At 42.5% G+C, this 27,196-nt stretch overlaps 1 protein-coding gene across 1 annotated transcript; it reads right to left on the bottom strand.

Annotated features, from left to right (window-relative positions):
- Nucleotides 1-52: 52 nt before the first annotated feature.
- Nucleotides 53-27,196, bottom strand: LOC108599832 (peroxidasin). The gene is made up of 7 exons (XM_033293464.1): nucleotides 26,603-27,196; nucleotides 12,191-12,406; nucleotides 12,027-12,098; nucleotides 11,727-11,968; nucleotides 11,164-11,668; nucleotides 11,072-11,124; nucleotides 53-2,742 (listed from the first exon to the last, which is right to left on the bottom strand). The coding sequence occupies exons 1-7, from the start codon at nucleotides 26,770-26,772 to the stop codon at nucleotides 68-70; spliced, it is 3,933 nt and encodes a 1,310-aa protein (XP_033149355.1). The 5' UTR covers nucleotides 26,773-27,196; the 3' UTR covers nucleotides 53-67.

The raw sequence follows: 27,196 nt of genomic DNA, 5'->3' as shown, positions 1-27,196 counted from the left end.
TGAATGCTTTGCTAACATAGCTTTGGTTTTAAGATTTTATTTGGTTTAAGCGATGAATGTACTTGGCTCACTTCAACTGCGGGCAATGCGGGCAGCAGGCCTCAGGTGGAGTTAGAGGATCGACGCCTGGCGGGCAGCTTACCTCGCCGCACTGCTGACGCAGACAGTTGACCTGACCATGGAAGCAGTTACACTTGGTGCAGACGTCCGGCGACCAGACTTCATTGTTCAGACGCGTGGTGCCCTTGTCATCAACGCAGTGACTGCGCCTGGGTTTAGTGGACACTGCCGGCACAGGCTCTGGCTCTACACCGTTGCAAGCATCCTCCATCTTGCGTATTTTCTTGTGGAGCTTCTTCAGCTCCTTTTGGAAACTGCCAACGAGCTCCTCCAGGCCGCTGACACGCTCCTCGTTTACTTCATACAGCGACTCCAAGGGGCTGTCATAACTCTCGGCAGTGGCCACTTCACGCTTGCGACGTTTAATGTAAGTTTGTGGCACATAGCTGTCGAAAAGAGTTGGCTTATCATGGCAGCTGCCACACTCTTGCCACAAATACAAATTAATGCCATTGATATCCTCGCACTGTTTGTAGCCACCTTGATGTTTGGCTAATACAAAGACATTCTCGTTAATTTCCTGGAAATTGTCGCCCACATCGCATAGCACACGCGCCAGACTGGCCTGCTTGAGCTGCTGCAGTTGCTCCGGTTGGAAGACGCCAGGATTTTCATAGTAGAAACGATCGCCATCGCGCAGACGACGGAATTGTTCCACCAACAGGCACTGGAAAAGCGGACCCACCTTGCCACCCTCTACCTGATCCTCCAAAATGCCGCCCAGCCACACATCAATGTTATCTGGATGACCATAGAGCTCGCTCAGCTTGTCCCTAATCGGCTTGCTGCTAATTTCACCTGCCAGATCCTCAAAGTCTTGTGCTACGCTCAGATTACACAACTTGCGATAGACATTATAGCCGGGTATGCCATGATCACGACCACGTTGTATATTGATAGCTGCCAAATCCAAAGCCACAGCATGCGCGGTATGGAAAAGCTTCTCAGTGAGCTCCGTATTTAAATTCTCGTTGGGCTTCTTGAGCTTGGCAGGCACAGCCAACATGCCGCGCAGCAAAGGATCCACACCTCCTTCATAGGCCAAGCGCCAGGGAGCAAAGAAGGCCTTATGCAGAGGCAAGTGTCCTTGTGGAATGGGCATGAAACTGGAGTTCAGACGATGCAGCACGGGATTAATGATGGTATGACCAAAACGCAAAGCAGCTGTGGCAAACTCATTGGCAATGCTGGGATTCAGCTGAGGATTATAGCCAGTATAGTCGCCCAGGAGCTGCATGCCGCTGTCACCAACGATGAGAGGTAGCCACTGCTTAAACGTTATATGCTGCATCTGAGCTCCGACTATCTTTCTAGCCTCCTGGTAAAGAGTATCGCCGGACCAGTGGGGATTGATGAGCTTCAGCTTGCTGGCAATTCGATTATGTTCGCGCATCCAAATGGTGTGCATGGCCAGCAGACCCACCTGCTCGTTGACTCTAATATCGCCGGAGACAAAGCAGTTCATTTGATTCTCATCCAGGTTACGGCGACAGTCCATGCCGTCCTGTGGCGCTGCAAAGGGCAGCATGTCCTTTTGTCCAGGGAAATGCACACCAACGCGCAGCAGACCCGACTCCGTGCTCAGATTACGCAGCTCCTGCGCAAACGGCTTGCTATAGCCGTACATCTGGGAAGCGTCTATGTAGGAGGTGAGCTGATTAATCTGCTCGCGATGCTGCACACCATCGAAGAAAAGAGAAGTCATGCCGGAGCCGCAAATGGCGCTGGAGCGCACGACATCAATGCAGCGACGATTCTTGACACGTGGATCACCGGCTGGCACCTCAATGGGATAACAAGGTGGCGCCAGATCGCAAGTCTTCTTGCAGTCGACACCATCCCAGCTCTCCGAACTTACCGAGGGTATAGCATGATCCAGATCGTGATCCAAAAATTGTCCCCACTGCATAACCATGTGGGTAATGCGCGCATCTGGCGTAATATCCTTCGTAGCCACCAGGCTGGTGGACACCAATCTAGCACTGGGCTTGACATAGCCCGCATAGAGTCTGCCCTTGGTCCAGCCAATGGGCATGCTGAAGCCGTTTTCATAAATGGGTGCTGCTAATCTTCTGAAAGCCGTCAAGCTGGCGCCCCAGGTGGGATGATTCAGATTGTTGCAAGTGCCATCGATGGCACGATAACGCGAGTGATAACACATGTCCGTGCAGTTGGGCATCTCGCGATGCTCCATGCAGCCGGAAAGCTCCGCCACCAGATGCAGATGCTCACGCGAAAGCAAATCCCTAAACTCATACTCCTCGCTGGCCATGCTCAGATTATCGCCACGCTGCACATGCTTGCGTATGTTGACCAGTGTGCGCTCGTAGATTTCCGCAGCACGCGCCAACTGACGAGCTTGACCCGTGGGAAAACGAAAAACGCGCAGCAGTTCACCAAAGTTGGGCGGCGTGCCTGTGGAACGATTGGAGAAGAGCGTATCCAGTGTATTGTTGATGGCCAAATCAATCTCCTTGGCAGCCTCGGCAAAAGCAATGCGCACATAACGATCTCCAGGAGCCAAGTCTACATTGTTTCTGTGGAGCAGGCAGAGGGAGAGAAAGAAATAAAGTTCAGATGAGTCCAATTTCAATATACATGGATTTAAATACAAGTCCTTGACTTTAATTAATCATACGGATTATAAGCTTAGTTAACAACTTTATTTTGCACAACAATTTGACTCTGTCTGTGTCTCTCGAACTTCCATTTAATGCTTTAGTTACTAAATTAAAGTCACAACTTCTACACTTTTAATTGGCATTAATTTTTGTTGCAAACTAAAATAGAACTTAAACTAGCATTCTTTTTATTTAGCTGCTATTTTTATTGGTTGTTGTTGTGGCTGCTGCTGCCGCTGCTTTGTTTTTTACTTGTTGTCCGCACATTTTCTTTTCGCTTGTTTGCCTCCTTTTGTGGCACAACAGAATCCGCGCCAAGCCAGCTGGCCGGCAACAACAATTCAACCCACACACACACACACCCACAACCACCCACCCACACACACCCGCTTACAACTCGTCGTGGCATTCTCAGTGGCGTTAAAGGAATTTCCCTTTTGGAAACTTTTGCGCTCTGTAAACTTTGCCATTGTCGGCGTGGTAGGTAATAACTTAACGACCATAATACACACTGTTGCACCACAGGCAACTGGCACTGCCACTGCCACTGCTCACCACTTACCACTCGCCACTTTACCACTATCAACTAACCTACAAACAGCAGCAGCAGCAGCAGCTCCTACTACGACTACGACTAGGACGAGTCCCTTGCACATTAAACCGCTGTGACTGCGCTTTTGGCCAGGAAGGCAGAGCAGAAGGCAAGGCAAGGCAAATACCCTTAAGGCTACTCTCCGACTTTGCTCTCTATTCAAATTGTCAAGCAGTTTGCAATGAGTTTTTAATGGGCAGTGAAGGGGAAGACAAGACAAAAAATAAATGCATATAAGATAATTATCTGTCATAATTCTTTACAATGAATGTGAAGAAAATTCCAAGATACGTTTGCAAAAAGAAATCTTTCTTAAGATAAGTTGATTTAGTTAATTTTGAAAATTGCTGAGCAGTCCTTAGGATATTCCTATAATTTAATGTTATTTTTTATAATTAAAATAGTATACCCTAAGGCTCAAATTAACCGAATATTACTTTGTATAACCGAATATGCTTTTTAGCTGACATCTTATATATTTTCTAATGAAAGTGGCTAACTAAACTTGCTCAGAAACTAATTAATAGAGTTTGCTTTTATTGTGGCTCTATTTTTATCTAACATCTTGCATATTTTTTAATTAAAGTGTATCACATTGTTGGCTAGCTAAACTTGCTTAGCTGTTCAAATTTTTTCAGCGCTTTCTTAGCTTCACTGGCTGCCTCTGCCGCTCAAGCGTGTTGTCCCTGCCACATGCTGCGGCCATGGAGCTAACGTATTTCCGTGGCCAGCGCTATCCGTCCACACACACACACACACACGCGCGGACTCTCTTCCTCTCGATTCTTTCGTTTGTCTCGTAACAGGATAAGCTTTTGTTTTACGCCAGCATTACCCACAACTTAGGCGGATTTTAGTTGCCGTTGCCTTTTGTTGTTGTCGCTTTCAGCGGTTTTGACTGCATTTATACCTCCCTCTCGCTCTCTCACTCTTTCTTTTACGCACACACACACACACACACATACTAAGCTTTGCTTGGCACTGTGACTCAGCAGAGTTTTTCACTTTTAACGCTGTGCCTGCTTGATTTTTTTTTAGTAGTTAGTTTTGTTTTTCAATTTTCATTCCATTGGCTGACGCTTTGCTGCGGTCTGGCGGCTGAGGTTGGCAGCGCCCGTAATGAGTAAAGTTTCTAATGCTGCTGGCGCTGCAGCTTCCTCAACGCAGCAGAAGCAGCAGCAGCAGCAGCAGCAAACTAAATGATGCGTGCACAAACAAGCACAACGTATGATAGAGAGAGAGAGAGAACGCATAAAATAAACGAGAAGCAGGTCATATGGAAGCCGGAAGACTGCAGCTGCCACGCCCACAGCAGCGGGCACTACGCCTCTTGCATTATGCATTTAAAAATCGCTGCGTAAGCAACGCCTTTTCCTTCGCTTTACGTCTCAGTCTCAGTCGCAGTCGCAGTCGCCGTCGCTGCCAGTGCTCTCAACTGCTCAGCTTGCATTTTGTGGGCTTGCTTTGGTTTACCGTTTTGTGTGCGGTTTTTGCCTTATCATTGGCGCTCGCTGCTCCAAATTGATTTAAGGCAGCGCTCCATTTGCTAGCAAATGCATGAAAACCACATTAACAACAACAACAACAACAGTAAGAAGAAGAAGAAGGTGGAGCAGCAGCAGCAGGCTCTACTAAAAACTGTAAACTGGTAAAGTTCGCATTCCCTTGAACAACTTGTCAACTCAATTTCAATTTGGGCAATTTGGACAACATTGAGAGTCGGTTAATAATCGTGCACACACTCAGTTCATTCGACACTTTGGATGCATGCACTACTTACGATCTGAACCCCTCATCATAGCATTCTCATGATTGCGTTCTTCCTCTGCTGTTGCTCGGTAGTGTGAGGCTGTTGTCTGTCTCCACCGCCTTCTTATGGTTCTCTCTGATCTATCTCCTGTTCTTCTCGGCACAGGCTGTTACATATAGCCGGAAATTATACCAAAGCAGGGAAAGGACAACTAAGAGACATACATGTCATGGACTTGTCTGCGCGTATTCACCTAGTTCTGCTTGGCGTCCAGAGTCAGGCACTTAGGCTCGAGTTGACCTTAGTTCCTACGCGCGTATTACGTCTCGCCACATGCTCGGAGACATGCCTGACCCTGAGCAGTCTATTCCTAGGGCCGCTCGATTACTCCATTGAGATTTATAGAACGCGCAATTGCGTCGACGTATTGCGAGCTCCTCACTGACATGTTACAGCCACAGATCTCTCGTATTAGCCCCACCCTATACTGTGTGTGTTGTCCTTCTCCTTGCCCTGTTATACGCACTAACTCCCATTTATGCAGGCATTTAAATAACATACATATCATTTGCAGCCTTAGAGTGCTGTAGATTGCATAATTAGTCGCAGCTATAAGGACTTTTGATTAGCCGATTAGATAGCTTGTATTGCTAGACTTGAGCAGAATCAGCAGCCTTTGGATTAATATATCTCATGTTATTAAATCTAAAGTAAATTTATTCGCACCGCTAAGTTACGGCTTTGTCTGAGGAGAACTGTCGCCGTATCGTTATATCTGAGACAGACTGGCTCCGACTACACTATTTAGCGTCTATCGGTCTACCGGGACATCACGAGTGCGCATATGGCTAAATCTTAGACTATATTGATATTATAGTATGTCAACTCGTTATGCGTTGTGATTGGCTCATCCCATTCTGCGACATCTCTACAGTCTTTTAGTAATTCATTTAGCCATCCGCAATCGTAGCCGCTCCAACACTTGCGCGCCGCATCGATTATATCATCCGAAAACTACAGTCCAGGCACAAGCAATCAACATCACTGGCAGCCTTTGCTTTTTGCGTTGTTAGTAATTAGCTAAACACAGCGCCGCACCACTGTTTAATTTGTCCATTGTAACAATCACGCTAGCACACACACACACAACCACACAACTAGGAGCGACATACAGTGCCGGGCTTTTGGCTTGATCTCATCTTCTCGCGCGGTACTAAGATCTTATTTTTGGTCCGCTCTTTGTATAGCGTCTCAGACGTTTGAGGAGGCTACGAACCAGTCTCGATATGTCGACCTCTATACGATCTGAGCTCGCAGCCTCTGAGCCATCACATCGGTTCGTCTCCTCGGCGTCTCTTCTGTTCGTCTGACCATATTTGCGTTCGAGCAGCCTTGCGCAACTCATTTTGAGGTACTATAGAGAGTCAGACTGAGCGCATATATATGTGACAACGCGACCTTAAAAGTCGGATCAGTACGATAGTGCGAGTCGGCGCGACGCTGAGTGTCCTGTGCGCGCGATTTCTAATTAGCGCAGCGATAGTTGTGGTGTACCAACGCATAGGCAACCCGACATCATAGCAGTGCTCATGCGAGCACGATGGCGTGTGAGCCTATTAATGCTTTGCCTAATGAGACTGAGAAGGGAGTATCTCTTGTGCCTTGAGTGCCAAGGTCCACGGCAGCGCCTTTCAAGGTGCAGAGAATTCTTGCGCAATGAATATTGTGACTATCTGCCTGTCTCGACATATCAACGATATCAGTCGACCATAATGCAGGAGAGCAGAGGAGAATAGAGAAGAGAGTCACACACACGCCCCGCGCTCATAACCGCCCGCAGCAACCACACAGGTAGTGCATATAAACATTAAAGTGTCGGCCAGGCTCTCCGGCTAAGTCGAGTATTGGGTCCGACACAACTACAGAGCGCTCTACGAGAGGCCTGCTCTCGAAGCCTCGCGGCATTTAGATTCGCGCAGCTGGTCAACTTGATAGTTTACTAAAGCCTCGGCTTCAAGCGCCATACGCAAAAACGAAAATCGAAGAAACTTATAAGCATCATGCATAAATCTGTTTAAGGCTAAAACAAATTCTAAGAAACTTGGCACCACACTAAATTAGGTAGCATATGCAGCATAATACACATACATAAGTCGTGGCGGTTAGAGTTTCGGGCTCTTGCGTCAATTGAGAGAGCTTACAATAACTTCAGCAGAGTATTCTCCAGCCACGACCCTCACTCACCCGCGAGTCACACGCGCATCTAGACGCTTGCGAGGTATGTAGGCTGCAAGCGCGCGCAAGCAGACCGTACTTGCCTCAAGACTGTCGTAACGTACACAGAACGTCGAGCACAGCACATCTAACTCTTATCTGCAGTTTGCGACGTGATCTCATCGCCGCATCGGCTGACCTCGGCGTCGTCAGGCAGGTGTGCTAAAAAGTTATCAAAGGTCAAATTCGAGCATAAAATATGAGGCAAAGTTGAGATTTGGACACGGCAAGAGAGGAGCGATACAGACGATCACGAGCATGCCGCAGGCACTCGCTTCTCCATCGGCTCAAGCCGGACTGTGTCAACAGCGAACTTCGAATGACGCTGCTTCTTCGGAGCGCACTATGAGCCCCCGCGTGACATTATCAACTCACAATCTGTTGATTAGGGCCGCGTGACTGCTAGGTTATAGTAGGGTAAGTTCAGCGTTCGTGTCAAATAATTGAGAGACACTCTGGCGGCCACCAGCGGTGATCTCCGCTGGTAGGAACGAACATCATGGCATTTAAAAACAAGCCTTCCTTCAACTTTGGACTTGGTGACATATAGGTTATTTAATAAGAGCACGCGACCGCCAGCGCCATATCACTAACTCAGAGCGCAACAACTCTGACAATCGAAGATGAATCAAATCAGTCATAAGCTCTTGAGAGATCGGAAATAGCCAGTTTGCGATTCCAGATCTGAGAAGTCGACGTCATAGCAAAATATGCTCCACAACGAAATTTTATTATCATACACCAGCTTAAGCAACGCAGAGGCGGCTTTCGGCCAGCGTAATAGGTCAAGAAGAGTAAATAGAAAAGCTAAGTTGATTCTGATCGATTCTATTATGAGAGCGTTTGCGTCCCAGACACATGAGAGATATGCCTAAATATAATACTAAGAGCAGCCACTTTGTCCTGCTAAGCTTGTGCTGCTATAGAGGCTAACTACACACTTGTCTCGAACTTGACATTTTATTCAGTTGCCAATTTCGAGCGACACAAACTTGCCATTGCCACATAGCTGGCGTAGCACACCTCCGGCTGCGCCTGTGTTTCGGCTGTCGCGTGCGGTTTTCACATTCGCCTGCAAAGAAGCCCCGTGGTATCAAAAATTTGGCTTTAAATATAATATCAGCCTTAAAGCCAATTGCACCGGTCAGATACCCCGTCGTTCTGCTATGTTCGTTACCATTCAATTTCTATGTGCTCGTAACGACAACATCGAATCAGCCTATGGTCATCATACTGTCTAAATACTAACATTCGTCTCATAGCATACTGCCATTACTTTTTCGGGCACTGGCCACACTCGACCAACAACATAAGCAACAAAAACGCACATTCTTGTTTGCCACTTGCCCGATGCGAGACGAGTTTCTCTTTGATGTTTGTGCATTGTTGGATAAATTATATTGTGTATGTTGTGAACTCGAGGGGTGCTATCGACTTAATCCTTGACGCGAGGACTGCACCAACGCTCGATCGTGCCCTCTTAATATCAAACGCAGACATTTCTACATCCCAAGCTGTCCACACAAGCTTGTTCAACCCACCCATTAATTCCTCTCGCACCTCGGCTTTTAAACACACCTTCCCTTCTATAACTACTTGATATCTACTTTTACTCGTAACATACTTCTCACAGCCACCCTGATATACTTTTATATGAGGCATGGTCTAGTGTATTATTGATATGCTCGATACTGAACTCTGCGGCTTAATTTATAATAAATATTGGCTTTTAGTTTAAGATCATGAACTGCTTGCTTAATTTTTGTTTCAGCTGCTGTAATGTGCACAATTCGCACTTCATTTTATGCTGTGACCACAAATTATAATGAGCGCCATTGTAATTAAGCCAATTGACTGTATAACAGCTAAACCACCAACACGACCCATCAGCCCACACTACCTCTCGAATGCTCCTATATATCATCTAATTAAAACAAAACGCCTAACCGGTATCTAGGACTCGACTTGCTAGATTAAAAATGCCACAGTCAGCGTTTGCTCTATATATACGAGAACTGCATTTGCAGTAATAAAGTCACAAAGCATGCTTGAGAGACCATATTATCAATAATTTTATTAATTGGTTCTTATAAGCCCAATTGCTACCTATCATAATAGGCACTTAAGAATAAAATAGAATGCTTCATTTATGCATTCTATATTCGATGCAGAGCTCGAGACATCTGCCTCAAAAATGCTTTTCTACTCGAGTATCTAAACACACACTCACCACTGTGAGTAGATGACAAGCGTACGTCGAGCAGCCGAATAACAATTAAAATTGATCTTTATTGGCCTTCACGCACTTCTCTCAGTAGGCCAAATGGATAGTATGAATATAAATAAAGCATAATTAACACACAGGAGACCAGAACGAGTGCACAAAATTGCATTGCAATATTATAGTGCCTGTGGCCACTTTTATCATATCACTGAGCACATAAACATATCCATCATTACAGTAGGAAACACTCGTGGTGTCCATGCGCTCGTCCCAGTTGATCGCTAATAGAAATAATGATATAACCCTATCTCACTAATTAAGTATCTTATAAGTAAATTGAGTTGTCAACTTCATCTAAGTGCCCACCACTATTATATCATTATAGTCTAATACTCCCAGCTATGTACTCTTATTCATTAGTGCTATACTGCGTTATAACCACTAAGAAATAATAACTTTCTGCAATTATATGTTATATATTTTTTAAATCAGAATTAACATAGAGAAATCAAACACAATACTCAACTTGCTAATGAACAATAATGGCATAGCTAAGAACAAACATACTTAATCTCCAATTACAAACTTAAAAATGTATATGTAGTCAACGCACACAAATAGAATAAATTCTTTAAATTCACTATGCTTTGCAACAAATCGAGCGAGCGAGCACAAATATATAGCACTGTAATTTAATCAACGACCAGCAAAGCGAGCAAGATCAAACAGTACTATAGTATAAAACAATCAAGCGAGACTATTTGATAAGAGACCGCAGAGGGAGTTAATTAGCATTTAGGAGATAGCCTGACACTCACTGCACGGTTACCTGGAAAACTGATCGAGGAGAGCAAGATGGGAGCTATACAAACAACACGCAGTCATATACGAAGAAAGATTAGTAAGTTGCACAGTTGGCAAGTCTCAGCTCAATCACTTGTGCGTTAGTGAACAATTCCGGACAGTAGAATAATTTCCCTGCTGAACTCATGCATAAACAGTATAAGTTGTAATCAATGCGAGAGGGTTGGTTACAGCGGATGTGGAGTATAATACAATATGTCGCCGAGTCTGAGACTTCAGAGTCTGTAAAGAGAACTAAAACAAAACATCACACTACGAATATTTCCTAAAATAACTAACAGGAGACGCCGGGTTGAACCGTTCATGCTTTTAGCTGTAAGACTACCGCCGTTAGGATATCTCATGCGAATTGCTGGTAGCACTGGAAAGCACATAAAAGAGCCCAAAAAAAAAAAACCATCACAACAGAGACATCGTGTCGAGCCACTCAGACAGAACTCACACACTCTGCCCCAGCTGCGAGCAATCAGGTGTCGGTGCCGCAAAAGCGCACATTAAAAGGTTTCACAATGAAGCAACAGCGGCCCAATGGGCAAAACAAATAATAAAGCAAACAAGCAACAACAGCAGCAAAGATGTATGAGGCACTCAAAAACTTTTGTATGTCACAACAAACACAGACGAACCTAACGACACGCGATTGTCGCCACACTGCCAGTCTGCAGACGCATGCAAACCACTTTAAGAGAGTATTGTATGTATGATCAACGATGTCAACTGTCGTCCATTCACATACCATTGTATCTCGGGCTGGGGCCAGCCGGCAGCGGCGCAATCTAACAGCACGTGCTCGACGCCATGCAGCGCCACAATTTGGTCATGAGGCTGCTGCACGAAGCGCGGCGCTGTTGGCGTTGGAGTTGCATCCGCAGCCGCATCTACATTCGCCGCCCACTGCTGCTGCTGCTGCTGACCATCTAGACTGTTCAGACTGTTGTCCACACTGTTGACCAACAGGCGTACGGGCTGCGATTTGATTTCGCCCATTTCATTGCGCGCTATGCACTCGTAGATGCCAATGTCATTTGTTTCCACGCCATTGATTCGCAGCGTGCCGCTCGACAGAATCTGCAGCCGTGGCGCCAGTTCAACGCCTACTTCATTGGTGTTCTGCATCCAGATGAGCTCCGGCTGCGGCTGTCCGCTCACCTCGCACTCCAAGTCCACAACATCGCCGCTGACAGCGTGCATATCATGCGGACCCAACAACAGTTGCGGTTTAGCTGACGAATACGAATCATATATAAAAGTAAATATCTTAATCAATGCGCTTATGCTTACCACACTGAAAATGCTGTTCCTTGAGATCGTTGAAACTGTAGCCCTGCCGAGCAGCAGGCTCCTGGCAGTTAAGTGTAATGCTGACCAGTTGACGCTGCGTATCCAGTTGCCAGCGACGCCATAAAGCGCCCACCGCGCAGTTGCAATCAATGGGATTGCCATCGAGTCGCAAACGCTTCAGGCTATGCAATTTACTGAAGCCATCCAGTGGCAACGTTGTCAGCTTGTTGTTGTGCAAAAACCTGCAATTGAAATATTAACCCCAAAGCTTCAATCAACTTTATATAGTTGTGGACTTACAGTCGATTCAAGCGCGGCAAATTGTCAAAGATGCCAACAGGCAGTTGCCAAATATCATTGTCCTCCAGATAGCTGATGGTGATGATGATGATGATGTCGTAGTAGTGGATAAAAGTCGTGGTAAATTTAATTAAAAGTCTGTTTGAGCATAGTTTTGTACTTACAGTGCCTCCAAGTTGCTCAAACGCTGAAAGCTGTTGGCTGGTAAGCGGCTTAGGCGATTCTTGTTTAAATAGAGAAAGCGCAATGCCGGCAATCCCTTGAAGGCATCCGTCTGCACGTTGGCCAGTTCGTTGTCGTTGAGGAAGAGCGTCGCCAATTGATGCAAGCCATTGAAGGCATTCGCCGGCAGCTCCACCAAGTGATTGAAACGCAAATCTCTGCAGCAAGCACATCAAATCACAAAACGTTTAGTTATGCGGTCAAATGGTGGTAGTGAAAGAAAGTGTGGGTCAGTGTGAGTCGAGTGGGTGGAGTTTGTGTACATGTGTTGCATAATGCTGGCGCTCCTTGCTCTTGGTTTTTTTGCAATTTCCCTTTTGCTTGCCACAATTTGCAGCAAGTTGTCCATGGAACGTGGCACCAACACACACAGCCACACAGCAGCAATTGCCATATGCAATTAGTGCGTTAGTCGAGCACACAATCAACATGTTGAGGGCGTGCCACACACAGTGTGGATGCTGCCAAATGCAAATTGCTTGCTTGCCAATTGCAAATACGGGCCAAGGCTTTGGCCAACTTGTTAAAGCAATTCGCATTGCGAGCTATAAGATGCTGCTAAGATATTTAATGGCAGCGATTAATAGCTCAAGCACATTTGCAATTTATGCTGAAGTAGTTTAGCTCTTAATAAAATTTATATGATAATGGATGATAGCCGCAAGTTACAGATCGATTGCAAGCTCGATAAATGTTAAATTAGCATAAATGTACAGATCGATGTAGTGCGGCAGCTTTGCTGTAAGCTTAACATAACATAGCAATAAGTTAACATAAATGGAATTTATTTATGTATTGAATTTAAATTTGCATAAAATCAGTAAATTTTACGCAAATAATTTTCTTTATGTGCTTAGCTATATTTAGCTATTGAATAATTTGTTTATTGCTTGCGACATTTCTTTGTTGCAATCAACATAAATATTAATTACATATCAAAAGCAGCCGACATCAATGCTACACTCTAAGCCGCTTATACGAGCATTAAACTATCTTGTCAATGCGCTATTTCATACACGAAAACTATGCAAAAATGTTGTGGTAAAATTTACAAAACATTTTGCACACATTAAAAATTAATTAGTAAAAGTTGCATGCCGCATACGCAGAGAGAAAGAGAGAGTGAGAGAGTTTTTATGCTCAACGACAGTGCAGTCAAGCGATAAGCCAACATACACAACAAACACGCAAACACACGCACACACTGGGGAGCTAACACACTCATACACACACATACACACACACATATGTTTTTTTTGCAATTCGCGAGTTGCTAAAGTTGCCGCCTAATGGAAACAAGCGGCAGCTGAAAAAACTTTCTAATCAACTCTAGGAGTTTGCAACCACAACAACAGCTGCAGCTCGTTAGCTTGCAAATATAAAACAACAAACTATATATATGCAAGCCTATGTGCCGGTAAATTGGAAAGTCCATGACTAAAGACTTAAATGGGCAGCTGAAAAGTATGCTATAAAAATGCAATGACAACTCAAGTCGGTTGAATAAACTAAAATGTTATTTAACAATGCTTAAAGCCGTCGTATATAGTTTCAACCAAGCACTGCCTCATAATTATGCAAAACTTTGTCTAATGAGTATTTACTGTGGCAAGCATAAAGTGAAAATGATGCCCAAGCTGGCAAAATGTTCTACCTGAGCTCTAGCTAGAATTACAGTTAGTGGTAAAGCAAGTTGTTGTTGTTGTTGTTCGGTATGCCAAGGATAATTATGGCGCAGCTTAGCAGCAAAAACCGGACTACAGCAGCTGGGCAGCTACAGACAAAAGCGGGTGAAAATGCCAGCGAGCTTAGAGTGCGCGGAGGGAGAGCAGGGAGTTCAACAATTTAGAGTTCGTTTTGTGTAAAGTTGTCTAAACAAAAATTATGCTTTGTGGCTACTGTAAACAAGCAACAACAACTACAAATAAAGCTAAACCTAATTGGTGTCAGCGTTCAGTGCGTCTAACGCTAGCTCAAGCTAACTCTATGTGTGTGTGTGTGTGTTTTATTTAAGTGCATATGTCTTTGGCAAAGTCTAAAAAAAGCAGCATGTCTACTTAAAAAGAAGAGAGAAGAGAAGAAAAACACAAACAACGCACGACAACGAAAACAACTTAAAAATCCAGAACAACACTAAAACCACTCACACGTACAGCTTGAGGGCAACAGCAACAGCAACAACAACAACACATACATATAAACACCCAAAGTTACCAATACACATAAGCGACTATCACACACATGCATACAATGTTGGCATATAAACAAACGCTGCTGAATGCGGCTGCACTTTGACCCCCCATACGTTACTCTTGCTCTAGCTGCTGCTTGCTACAGTGCGAGGCACATAGACCTGCGGCACTGCTACGCTGCTGCTGCTGCTGCTGTGGCAGTCAGTCTTTGCAACTTGCTGCAAACCACATGCACATTTGTGGCCAAGCGTGCAAGCAAAAAGGCTCGCGGCATGTATTGCGAGTGGGCGTAACGACAGAGAGAGAGAGAGAGAGAGAGAGAGAAAGAGAGAGGCCCATGCCATGGCAACGATTTGTAAGTTGCCACTTGCATATCCAAGTCCGAGTCCGAATCCTTTGTGCGTCTGCATGTGGGCCTGTAACCATTTCCTACTTTTTTCGTTTTCATGTTTCTCGCTCTCGCTCTCTGGTTCGCTTTGTGCTGTGTACTCTTTTGCAACTCCATTAGCTCACAGCTCAGCGACAGACAAATAAGTACGGGGCGGGGTGACTGGGCGTGAGTTACGTTTACTAGCTTTGGCTAAGAAAGTAGATCAAGCTAAAGTCAAGCGCCGTTGAGTTCTTTATTTTTCAGAGCGAGTCCAAATGTCAATCTTGTGCGCACTTGAGAGTTGCCGAGAGCAAGTTGGCAAATGTTGCTTTAGTTGTGGTTTAATATTTTATCAAGCGGCATAAGATATTTCATGAGCTAATAGAATCGAAAGCCCAAAACACAAATAAGCGCGAAATTGAGTTGCGAAAAGAAGGAACTCGTATAAGTATTAGCCTACCTTACAGATTTATGACAGAACTTCAATTTCTTAATAAAGGCTATACAATTGTCTTATGGAATCGAAGATTAACCCAACTTAAATTTGACTTCGCTTTAACAATTTCATGCATGGGCACATTCGGCTGCAATTTGCACAGCTGATTGGCTTTGCACTAAATCCAGTTAATTAACTATAAATTCACATGTCAGATCAACTTGCAAATTGCAATGCAAAAGACCATGTCGATTGGATTTGTAGGCTCTACTTAATGTTTTTTCAACCTTTACTATCTACTCTTCTCTGTAAGCTGTCTTTAACTACGCATCTGTAGTCTCAACTTGACGTGTGACAAAAGGCAGCTCGAGTTGCCTGCTTCACCTTGCTGTGTGGCAGCTGCAAGCTTTGCATAGTTTGCGTGTCAGTTGTGCAACTATTTGTGCCAAAAAAAAAATAGAGAAGAAAAAAGTAAAAACTGGCATACAGCCTCACAGGCTTTTAGGCAGAGCAACTTTGGCTGTCTGTCCAGCGCACTTCAATCAATAGAGCAGGCGAGCTATTGGTCATCGCTCTCTCCATCTCTCTCTCTCTCTCTCTCTCGCTCTGCCACAACACCTGCAAGGACTTCAAGTTGCAAGTACATGTGTTGGCAAGGAAATTGCATTTTTTTTCTTTTGCATAAGTTTTGTTTCCGTTTCCGTGCTGCCTGACAGCGTTGATTTTGATAATATGCAAGCACATTTGGAGTTCCAATTTCCAATTAAATTTATACGCAGCAAACAAAAACACGTATACGCCATGTCGTGCTGCATTTCCGGACAACCTCATATGTCTGCACTTAATTAATGCATATTATTGACAATAGCAGTGAACGTGTTTGTCTATGCATGCATGGCTGCCCACACACACACACAGAGACGCTTACATGCATGCAATTATTACGTATACGCCTTGTATGTCCATGTGTAAAATTTATGGTTAGCCCCAAAACTAAAGCCAAGCCAAACGCAGCGCTCAGAGAGGTGGAGAGAAGTTCACCACAGCTAGACTGTGAATTCAATGCAAACAATTATCAATTGTGCAACTAACGCTTTGGCTAACAATTTGATCTATTCACATGCAGTTATCCATTTGTGTGTGTGTGTGTGCGTGTGTGGGTGCGGCTGACAACGCGCTCAACATTCTACTCTCAACTGTTTTAGTGGCTTTTGGCTAAAATTTTGATTTCAATTAGTTGCCAAAATTAGTGCAGCGCAACCGCAACAAGTAAATTTTGCGTGCTTTGAGTGCGACAGATAGAGAGAGAGAGAGAGAGAGAGAGAGAGTTGGCATGTTTGGTCTGCTTGTTAAGCTCATAAGCCAGCATTAGCCTTTAACTATGCGCTGTTCAATGCACAGCTGCTGTCATTGTCTCTTTAGCTGCAGCAGCATAAAAAATAAAATCGCAGCAGTTGGTTTTATCATTAAGTCGTTAGTGCTTGCCACACGCTGCGCTTGCTTTTCATTATGCATATTCGTTTTGTCAGAAGTTTTAACCGAAGCGCTGAAGCATGCCACAAATTTATATATGTATACAAAAAATAGCTGCAGCCAAACGCATAACTTAGCTAAAGCCACGCCCATTTAAAGGTCTTATCGCAGCCAACTCGTTTTTTTTTTTTTGCCTGTTGTTAAGGTAAATTTGTCGCCTGTCGTTCGTTCGTTGCTGCTGCTGCAGCCCGCCTGGCTGTTGTCTCTGATTATGATTTGTCTGTGTGTGCACACACACACACACAGCTGCAGCAGCTTAGGCTGCATCTTGTGTTGTTCTCTCAGCGTGCTACGTGTTGTCTTTATGGCAAATGCGACAATAAAAACAAGATTTAACTTTGGCTTCGCACACACACACACAGACACACACACAAGTGCACACATTATTGTAATAACATGGCTTTGAAACACGCAAATAACAACAGTGTCACAACAAGCACAATAATAACAACATTTGAGTGCAGACAGTTCTTAAGCAGGCTGTCAAATACCCTCTGCATTTAACAAACTATCAATAAACGTAACTGGATTTATTTCATACGCATTTATGCATTTGCAATACCCCAGCTAAAGCTCTTGGCTTGCAGCTTATGACAGCCATAACGATAAACAAGCGACAAAGGCACTTTGCTGCAAGCCAAGCCCAAAGCATATCCTGTCGCAAACGCCGTCACGCGCTACGTTAACGTTATATGTTGTCGTTATGCCGTTGCCCAGGTGATACCAAAGGCAAATAGTCAGACGGAAAGCTGAAGACTCATGACAATTGCAAACAGCAGCAATGTGCTTACATATTGCATATGCGTTTATGTGTGTGTGTGTGTATCTGTGTGATTGGTTTAAGCTGCAACAGCGGCTACAGCAGCTGCAGACACTTGGTAATGTAATTCCACCCGCTTACAGTTGTGTCTGCTTAACTTGCCCAGCGTGTCGTTTATATTGTTTATACCCTGTATGTCATAAAGATTTAAATCAATTGCTTAAAATTGCTTCAAAAACATTTCGCTGTTAAGTCTTAACATTTAACATGCGTTGAACAGTGAAGCAGTTAAGTTGACAGCGGATTCGCAGCAAGCAGTGCAACTAAAGCAAGCAGTGCTTGCTGCCTACAAATTTGAAGCTGCAGGGTAATTCTTGAGTCGTGCTTTAGCAATGTAGTTGCTATTGTTTTTATATATGCTGACATTTTATTATTATTAAACAAAAGACCACAGCTGGGGCAGCACTTAAGACACGCCCACAGCTGCTTGACATTGTTTACCTGCTTTTGTTAGTTTTGTTGGCAAAAGTTGAGCCTGTCAGTCAGCACGTCAGTCAGTCACTTTGCCACTTTGTCCAGCAGCAGCAGCATACACTACTCATTTTCTTTGTTGATATTTTAAGACTAGACATAGTTCGTTTAGTTACTGTTGCCTGGTGCTCTGTGCTCTGAACTAATTTTTGCAGCAGTAGCCAAAGCTGCTTTGATTTAATTTGCCTTTGTTTGCTTAAGAGCGAGCTACAGTTAGAGCGAGATAGCAGCAGTTAGTTAAGCTTCGCTTGGCCATTGTTGTATATATGTTGTGTAGCTGCTTTGTTTGTCTGTCTGTGTACTAAACAGTTAATGTAATTGTGTCCAGTTAGCATTGTTGTTGTTTGCTATTTTGGCTACTTAGAGCACTTTGCGTAATTGCCTTGGAGATGCTGCATGCATAAAACTCTTTGCAATTGCAATGCACTCATTTGTGTCTGCTATAAATACTAATTTAAAGCCATATTATCGTATTAACTATTATCTATGGGCAGTCTGTTAAGACCTTTCATCTCTGTGGCTTTCAAGGAGCAAAGCTTTGCAGACACTTGCAGCGCCAAACTTTTGCCAAAACATTAATCTTACTTGAACCACAATGGCACTTAGTAATTACTTGCCACTGCAACATTTGTTTGCCATTTGTTTCAACTTTTAAAGTTTCTCTACGCTGCGCTGTTTTTAAAGTCAGCATGAAATCAATTGGAAAATTGCAAAAAAAAAAAAATATACCAGATTGTGTTTTCACAATGAAAGCGCCTTTTATACGCATATTAAACAGTTTCCAATTGAATTGTGCGCTGATTTCGCTGCATTCACTCATTTAAGTTCACGCACACACACACACACACACACACACACACAAGCGCACACACATAGACCTATGATGTGGCACATAAGTATGCTACATATATGCACATGCAGAAAGTTTTGGCTGCAAACGTTGCCCCAAGTTCGACATATAAATCCAGCTGTATAATTGAATTTCACACGTTACAATTTATAACAAATCGAAAAAATAAAATAACTGATGTGTGTGTAAAAAATACTGCATTTGGCAAATATACGAGATGAAAGTTTAAATAAAATTTATTTCAACAAAAATAGCAGTACACACACACATGCAGCAATAACTACGTGCCAGCATTTCAAACGTGAAAATTATTACCGAGCATACATGAGGAATGAAGCTAACTTACAACTGTTGAAGCTTAAATACTCTAGTAGCTGAATTTGATTATTAATATGCACAAAAATTCATCAGAAAATTGTGCTAGAGAAATTTATAATAATAAGTTATTCAGCTGAGAATGAAATACGCACAGAATTTTAATCACTCAGCTAAGGGTATTAAACACAAATAGTTTTTGCAGTGTGCGTCGCTTGCAGTTTTAACTTTGTAGCAGTTGGTCAAACAATTGTTGGGGGCAGCTCAAAAAGCAGCTTAGAGGCAACTACCAAACAATCACACACACACACATACATATGAGTGCATGTGAGCTGGGCATTTGTGCCGCTTACACCTGTAGCAATGGCTTAAAAATATAGAACCAATGCAAGCTACAAAAAAACTGCAAAAGAGCGTGTTAAAGAGCAAGACAGAGAGAGATAGAGCGAGAGAGTGTGCGTGTGTGTGTGGGAGCAAAAACATTAGCAGCTAAGAAAACAGCAAAGTGACGCTGAGCCGCAGGCGATAAGAGCCATGCCAGTTAGTAAAGAGAGTTTGGGAGAGAGAGAGACAGAGACAGACAATTTAAGCTTAGCAGTTGCATTTGTTGGCTTTTTTGTCTACTTTGTGCTATTTCTTTTTATTAAGTACTTGCAGTTGGCTGTGAGGCTCTCAACCCTATGCTTCGTAGCTTGCCACTGCACGTGGCTTAACTTTTGCACTGTGTTGAGTCGTTCGCATGCCAGCAGCTTTATGCTTACCCAATCTCAATTGAAAGCCGCGCGCGTTTGTTTCTTTTGTAAGCAGACTGAGCCCGCTACGACCCCCCACCCCACCAACAATAATTTTCCATTGCACGCTTTTAACGCAACTAGGAAAGCCAAAGGCATTCAGGAAGGATATGCCATGTCGTCGCTAAAACTGGGTTAGCTTACATAACCAGCAACATTAACGACAACGGTTTTCCTTCCTGCAGGAGCAACCAGTCAGCGAAACAGCCACAGGAACTCTGAGCACGTTTATGCGCGCCTTTACGCTTCGTCGCTTATTGGACATAATTACTGAAAATAACAATTTACGCTGGTCAAAAGAGGAGGACCAGCGATGCAGGCAGGCTGTTGCACTACACTGTGGCCACTTGTGCGTAGCCACAGCGACAACGTTGAGATAAGTGCAACAATGCAATGCAGCAGCCCAGGACGAACAGGCAACGAACCACAACGACATACATATCAATTCCATGTGAATGAATTCTGATATTTTCTACTTGCTTGATGTGCCATTATTGTTGTTGTTGTTGTTGTTGTTGTTATTATGTTTATACTTGTTGTTGGTCAGTTACAAAAACAGTTGAGTGTGATTGCCACTACAAGTGTGTGTAAGCAGCAAGAGCGAAGGAAAGAGAGAAAGTTGTTGCACTTGTTGTCTTAAGCAGCTTTATTTAATGAAATTAACTGCAATTTGAGCACAATTGCTATCAAAAGACTGTAAAAACTTATTGCTTTCAGTTAAGAGTTGGAAAAAGTTTCTTAGACATTTGACAAAGTTAGCTGATTTCAAGAAAATAAATTAAATTAAATGAGTAAGCAGCTAAAGCAGCAAATATTACTCATACGCACAGCTTTATACTTAAGCCTGTCTGTTATGCTTCTCCTTTCGCTGTACTTGCACAAATAATTGTCAATACACAACTTGCTTTAAGTTTAAGCTGCTGCATTTGCATAATCCGCTTACTCAAGCTTACATTTGCTTGCATAAATATTGGCAATAAGGCCATTGGCTCATTAATAATATAACTTATACGCACTGTTGCCTGCAATTGAGTAAGCACAAAAAATTGCACTGCCAAAGCGCGTCAATTGCCATGCCAGCAAAGCTGCACCGCAAATCACTCAGCGCTGTCCACTCTCTCCATCCATCTCTTGGACTCTCGCACTCTGTCTGGTTACTCAACTGCAGCTGGCTCTACATTAACATGATTATGCGTCTGTCTATCACATTTCGAAATGGCATTGGAATCAGGCAAACGTGGTGCGCCACTTTGGCTTAGTTACTTAGTTTGCCGCTCCAACTATCTGCGTGTCTCTCTCCCTCTTCTCGCTTTAGCTACTACGCTTTGAAGCACATCTGCTGTTGACTTTACCTATGCCGTGTTGGCATCTGTAGCATCTGCTCAAGTTGCAGGCGCCCCGTTCTCTTTCTCTTTTTACGTTGCCATAGCATACTTATGGGTCTGCTGCTTCCTTATGCTTGACCAGCTTCAGCTCTTGCCCACCCCTTCCCTCCTGCGCTTTCTGCTGGCCTGCAGCGCTGTCCAGCACATGCCGATTGCTCCACTTTGACATGTTTCTACGTCTGCTGTTGCTATCAGCATTTGCGCCCTGCCACGCCCCACCCCACCCCGCCCACTCTCTTCGCTGCGCTACAAAAATAACTTTGCTTATAAATTGTGGCATGTGTTTGTGACTACTTGTTGTTGTTATCTTGGCAACAACTACTTTGCATTCTCTGCTGTGTACACTAACGAGCATGCAAAACGACAAAGCTGGTGGGCGTGGTCCAGCCTGGCTCGATTGCCACAGCAAATCCACTTGTGAGTGCACAAAAAATAAAAAAAAACAAGAAGAAAATATGAAAAGTAAGATTGTTTTTTGTAAAACATGCAACTCGAAAAAGTCTACAAATATTTTTAAATATTTATTTCAGCAGCTATATGGCATTCTTTTAATAAAATCTTTTGCTCACAAATTAATTTATACTCTGCCAATAGAAAATCCCACAAAGGCAAACTTTAAATGCAAATTGCTCAACGTGTCGAAAGTAGACATGCCCAGAAAAAATTCCCAAAAAAAAAGCAAAATAAATGTAAAGACAAAGCCAAGCAAACTTGCACTCAAAGGAAATACTTCTATATATATATGTATATATAGCTGCCAGCAAAATCAATAGCAGATTTTTCTATGTCAAAGTAAAACGCTTGGCACGTTTCCACAGTTTTCTTCTATTTTTTCTTGCTGGGAGAATTAAAAATGCATACGCTGTGATTGGCAGCAAGTTGCATGTGGCATCAAAGGCGTCACAGAGAAGTCACAAAACTGGAACACTTTAGTCTAAATGCTAAATGCCACTTTAACTAATTTTGTGGTAGCTGGAATTGCCCCAACATTTGCATAATTACAAATCATATTACAAATTGAGTGGCAACTTTGAATAGACCCATGGCAATATATATAGTTTGGATATATATGTATATGTATGTGTGTTGACTTTTTGACATTTGCATGCAGATGTCAAAATGTTCAACAATTGAAAAAGTCCAGCTTAACAAAAACAACTGCAAAAAATGTGCAATAAATGCATCAGCTTGATGCAATGTATCAAATGCAGAGTACATGCAACATATATAGCAAAAAGTCAAGTGTATTTATATCATATTTACCAAAGCTTAAAAAATATATGAACTTTTGATGCACAAACTATTTAAATTGATATTCCCACTTTAACTTTTAAGAAGAAACACAGCTATTTAAATTGATATTCTCACTACAGCTGTTTAACACTTACTGCTGTAAGAAGATGCAGCAGTTAACAGCACTGTTACTATAACAGCTGCGATCATTCACACAAAAGGCGCTAAATGTTAAATAATTGAGCTTTTGATAAAATTTAGAAATCACATTTATAATTAATGCAAAATTCATCATCAAAACTATAAATAGTTAATTTTTTTAGTACTTAATTTATTTACATATAATAAGCTGACTACTTTTGTGAATAACAATAAATATTATTTAAGGCAGCTTTATGCACGTCAAAATTTCATTAAATTTTAACAGCTGATTACAATTTATGCAACATATATTTTAATAAATGAAAGCAATTGCTACAAAAGTTCACAGCACCAGTCGCAGCGGCGGCGGCGGCGGCATCTGTGCGCTTTACTGTGCTGTCAACAGTTTTCACTGTTTTTCCATTTGTGTGTGTGTGTGTGTTGTTTTTCTTTTTGGGCAACATTTTCAATATTTGCACGGGCAAATAAACAGGCAAATGTAAATGCAAAAACTGCAGTCGTTGCAAAATACAGGAGCAAAAAACGTAACGTAAATTTATGCATATTTAATAACAACATGCAATATTTTTCTGCCCAGACTGTGGAGCTGGAGAGCTGGGAGAGAGAGAGAGAGCGAGTTTCGAGGAACAAGGCATTTCTCACGCATAAATGCTTCGTAATAGAAAGAAGCAGTAGCAGTAGCTATGGAAGGCGAAGGCGAAACAACATTTTTGCCAGAGCAAAAATAGTTTTTGCAAATAGTTTTGTACGCCAGTGCAAAGCGAAAATATGCTGCCATATTGTCTGACAAGTGGGCGTGGGCGTCGTTGCTCAGGCGGACGACTCTTGGACTGTTGGTCCAGCATGCAAGCAGTAGTGCACTCAACTGGGCACTAATCAAACTTTTTAATATGCCGAGCATGCAACGTGTGGCGACTTTTGTTTTGACAGCGCACACACTCTGCGAGCGATAGAGAGAGCCCAACTTATAGTTAGAGTGGGCGAGACAGAGAGAGGGAATAGTGTGGCTGCTGCTTAAAGTAGTTGATATGAGTATTATGAGATATTCTATGTATATATAATAAGCTCTGGCAGTTATTAGATTGCGCTTTATAGCTCAGCTGACTTACATACATATAGTATATGCTTACAAGTGTGCGTGTGTGTGTGTGTTTGTGTTAGTGTGTGTGAGGTCATAGCTATATAATATTTAGCTCATGTGCCTCGGCTCCATCTGCATTTTATGCGCCGGCTACGGCGCAAACCTCTTGCTTTAATGACAAAGCAACGAGAAGCCGTAGTCGTGGCTCCAAGCTTAAGCTATATATCGTACATGTGCTTGCCTCTTAGCTCAAACTGCATCATCATCAAATGAAATCAAAATGCATTTATTTAGCGCAAAGGCTTTGAGAAAAAATGCAGATACAATTTTAAGCCAGACTATAAGATGCGGTAGCTTAAAAAAGTTTTCAAATAATTATTGAGCAAAAAAATAAATAAAGTAGAAATAATCTTTGTATTAAGTGCATTATGACAAAGTTAAAGTCCAAGCAGCTGTATCTTTTTATTTACAACAACATTTAGCTAGCTTGCCTTTGAATTGTTTGTTTAATTTAAATTGTCAACTCTTTGCTTTTGCTTTTCCTTTAACAATCACATGCTACATTACATTCTCAAATTTCTGCCATTTCCCATCTGAATATTCTTGTTTTTCACTCTGGTCTTTTTCTCTCTGGCGCTATCTTTGGCTTAATTTGGTTAATAGCGTCAATTTGTTTACAGTTTGTGCCACACATGTAGTATGTGTGTCTATGTGGCACATACAACTGATGAAAGCTTGAATGGCAAGTGCAAAGCAGAATAAAGAAAAATTTACCACACAGCAGCAGGCAAAAGAAAAAAATTACAGATGAAAGCAAAAATGCAAAAAATGCTAACACATGTACTAAGAGCAGAAAAACTAGAATTCTAAAAAAATATTAGATTGAATAGAGCTGTATGGACGAGTAGCTAGATAACTTAAACGGGGCAAGTAGTTTACGCTGCTATGAATCTTAACGGAACTTTTAGTAAGTTTTTTTTTATTTTTTGAACAACTAGACTTTTACTTTTTGCACTGACTGTTGCTGTATGCTCGGGGGAAATGTCAAGGCTCATGTTAGAGTGTTGCTAACCAACACTTGCGCTTTTCACACACACACACACACCCACGCAGTGCTGTGTTGTATGCGTGTTCAGCACTTAGAAAGCCAAAAGCGCAAAACATTTTGACTTTTTGCCGTTGCGCGTATTTAAACTTGCAACCAAATGCAGGCACACTAGTTTATTTTTTTTTTTTTGTAAGCTCTATGTACACTAAAGATACAGAGCAGCAGTTGTGCAATTGCTTTTTGGCCTTTAGAAAACTTTGTCAAAGGTTAGTAAAATGTGAATTTGGGCCAAAAAGCAAAGCTACACGTTCATATTAGTAAAATAGTAAAGTGCGTTTAGAATTGATTGGAAGTTTATTAAATATGTTAAGTTGAAGCTTAACTGACTGTATATAGCTATAGAGATATTACGATTTGCATTTTAAAGTTTATAATTATGCAAAAAAATAGTCAAATCGGAATAAAAGCTAATTTACCAAATATACAAAAGACTACAATTTTTTATTGGCAACAATTTTGCACATGTCGATTTGTTACCTTTGCGTATACTTAATTTCAAAATAAATCTTCCTAATGTCAAAATAAACGCTGACAACTTGAAAATTTCCATGTGCTTAACATATTGTGTTAAAAACATTTAAAAATAAGTTTATATGCCGTACTAACACATACTTATACACGAAAAGTTTGCGTAGTTGAATGCAACAAATGAATTAAAAGTGCCACAAAATAAATGTAATAAAAAATGCAATGCCAACGAATTGAAATGAAATGCGAGTGAAAACTTTATATGCAATGAAATGTTCTATTGTTGTGGCGTTATCGGAGCGGGTGGAATGGGATGGGGTGTGGTGGCATATTAAATTATGCAGGCAACACCTTATCTCAAATTAAGATTGATTCGACTATAAATGTGGCAAGCAATTTGTATTGTGTGTTTTATTTCATTTTTGCTATTTATTTTCACTTTTGTTGTGGGTTAAACAATTGTAATTGTAAATTTCAACAGCACTGTGGCTAAAAATTTTAATTACAATGTTAAATTTAATAGAAATATTATTTGTTACAGCTTGTGGTAAGCGCTAATTGATTTTGACTCTTTAGCATTTATATTCTGTTGCAATATCTTTAACCATCCTAACTTTTGCTAGCTTATCAAAAGTTTTAAGTAAAACTTTACAATTAGTTGCACACACATAGCGACGCAGCTGCCTTTATTTACCTGTGAGGCACGCCCAAGTCTTTTTCGATAAAATCTTGCAGAAGCTGCCGCCGCAAATTGAATTCCTCATGAATATAGAAATCCCAAGCGCTAAGACCATAAATATGCATATGCGCCACAAACATTTGTCAAGACACACACGCACACACACACACATAAACATAAAATTGTGTGTGTGTGTGTGCCATAAAACTTGAGCCGAAATTCATGTGAACGCAGCTGACAGTTTGAAAATAAATGCAACGTCAGTTGAATGCAAATCGCGATGTGATAAATATACAGATATATAGTGAGATATATGTACAGCATTTAATTGAGAGATAGTGGCAGGATAAGCCAAAGGCAAGTGCATGTGTGTTGGGGTAGTGTGGGCTCAACGACAGCATTAAAAACTAATTTATGGATTTGTGTGAATAAAGTCAAAGGTTGTGGGAGTTGTACTTACAGCACTTGCGTATCCTGTGGCACTTGCGGCACCTGACTGAGGCGAGCGCGTAAGCAGCGCACAGTGCGTGCCAGACAGGTGCAGCCAAGGGGGCAACGGACCCATTGCTGTTGTCCGCTGGCCAGTTGCAGGAGCAGCAGTGGCAGCAGCAACACAACGCGCCACAGCATTTTGGCGCTTACTGACTTAACTTTTTGCCAATTAAACTCAAATTTATGGTCACGCTTCAAAAACAGGAAGCAGCTTACTTAAGATACCGTTATCGCGTTCTGTTTATCGCGCAACCGCAACCCCGAAAATACTTTGACTACAAATTTCGAAACTACACGTGGTTTTTAATTCAGAGCGCCTTTGCTGCCGGTTTGCGAACTGCACGCGCCAAATGCCAACGAGCATCTGAAAACTGAAAATTCATGCACGAGTATCTTGCCGAGCAGCCGAAGCTTGCTGCAATCGCTGCCCCCGAGTCCATGCTGATGAGATGCTGCCCACCCAGCCACACGCACGCCCCCTCGCCGAGCTATTGCTGACGCCGCCGGATGCAGTTTGTGATAACATTTTCCTGCGGCGTTTACGCCTTGCCTTTGCTACATT

The sequence above is a fragment of the Drosophila busckii genome, chromosome 3L, assembly GCF_011750605.1.
Source record: "Drosophila busckii strain San Diego stock center, stock number 13000-0081.31 chromosome 3L, ASM1175060v1, whole genome shotgun sequence".
Classification (NCBI taxonomy): Eukaryota; Metazoa; Arthropoda; class Insecta; order Diptera; family Drosophilidae; genus Drosophila; species Drosophila busckii.
This window is presented reverse-complemented; position numbering and strand designations above follow the sequence as displayed.

Excerpts from the sequence above, each read along its gene's own strand:
- LOC108599832 (XM_033293464.1), bottom strand. The coding sequence starts at position 26,772 with ATGCTGTGGCGCGTTGTGTTGCTGCTGCCACTGCTGCTCCTGCAACTG. Across the intron at positions 12,099-12,190 it reads TTGAGCAACTTGGAGGCACT|CTATCTGGAGGACAATGATA; the intron begins GTAAGTACAAAA and ends CATCACCATCAG. Across the intron at positions 11,125-11,163 it reads TGGTATGTGAATGGACGACA|TGGTTTGCATGCGTCTGCAG; the intron begins GTTGACATCGTT and ends ACTCTCTTAAAG.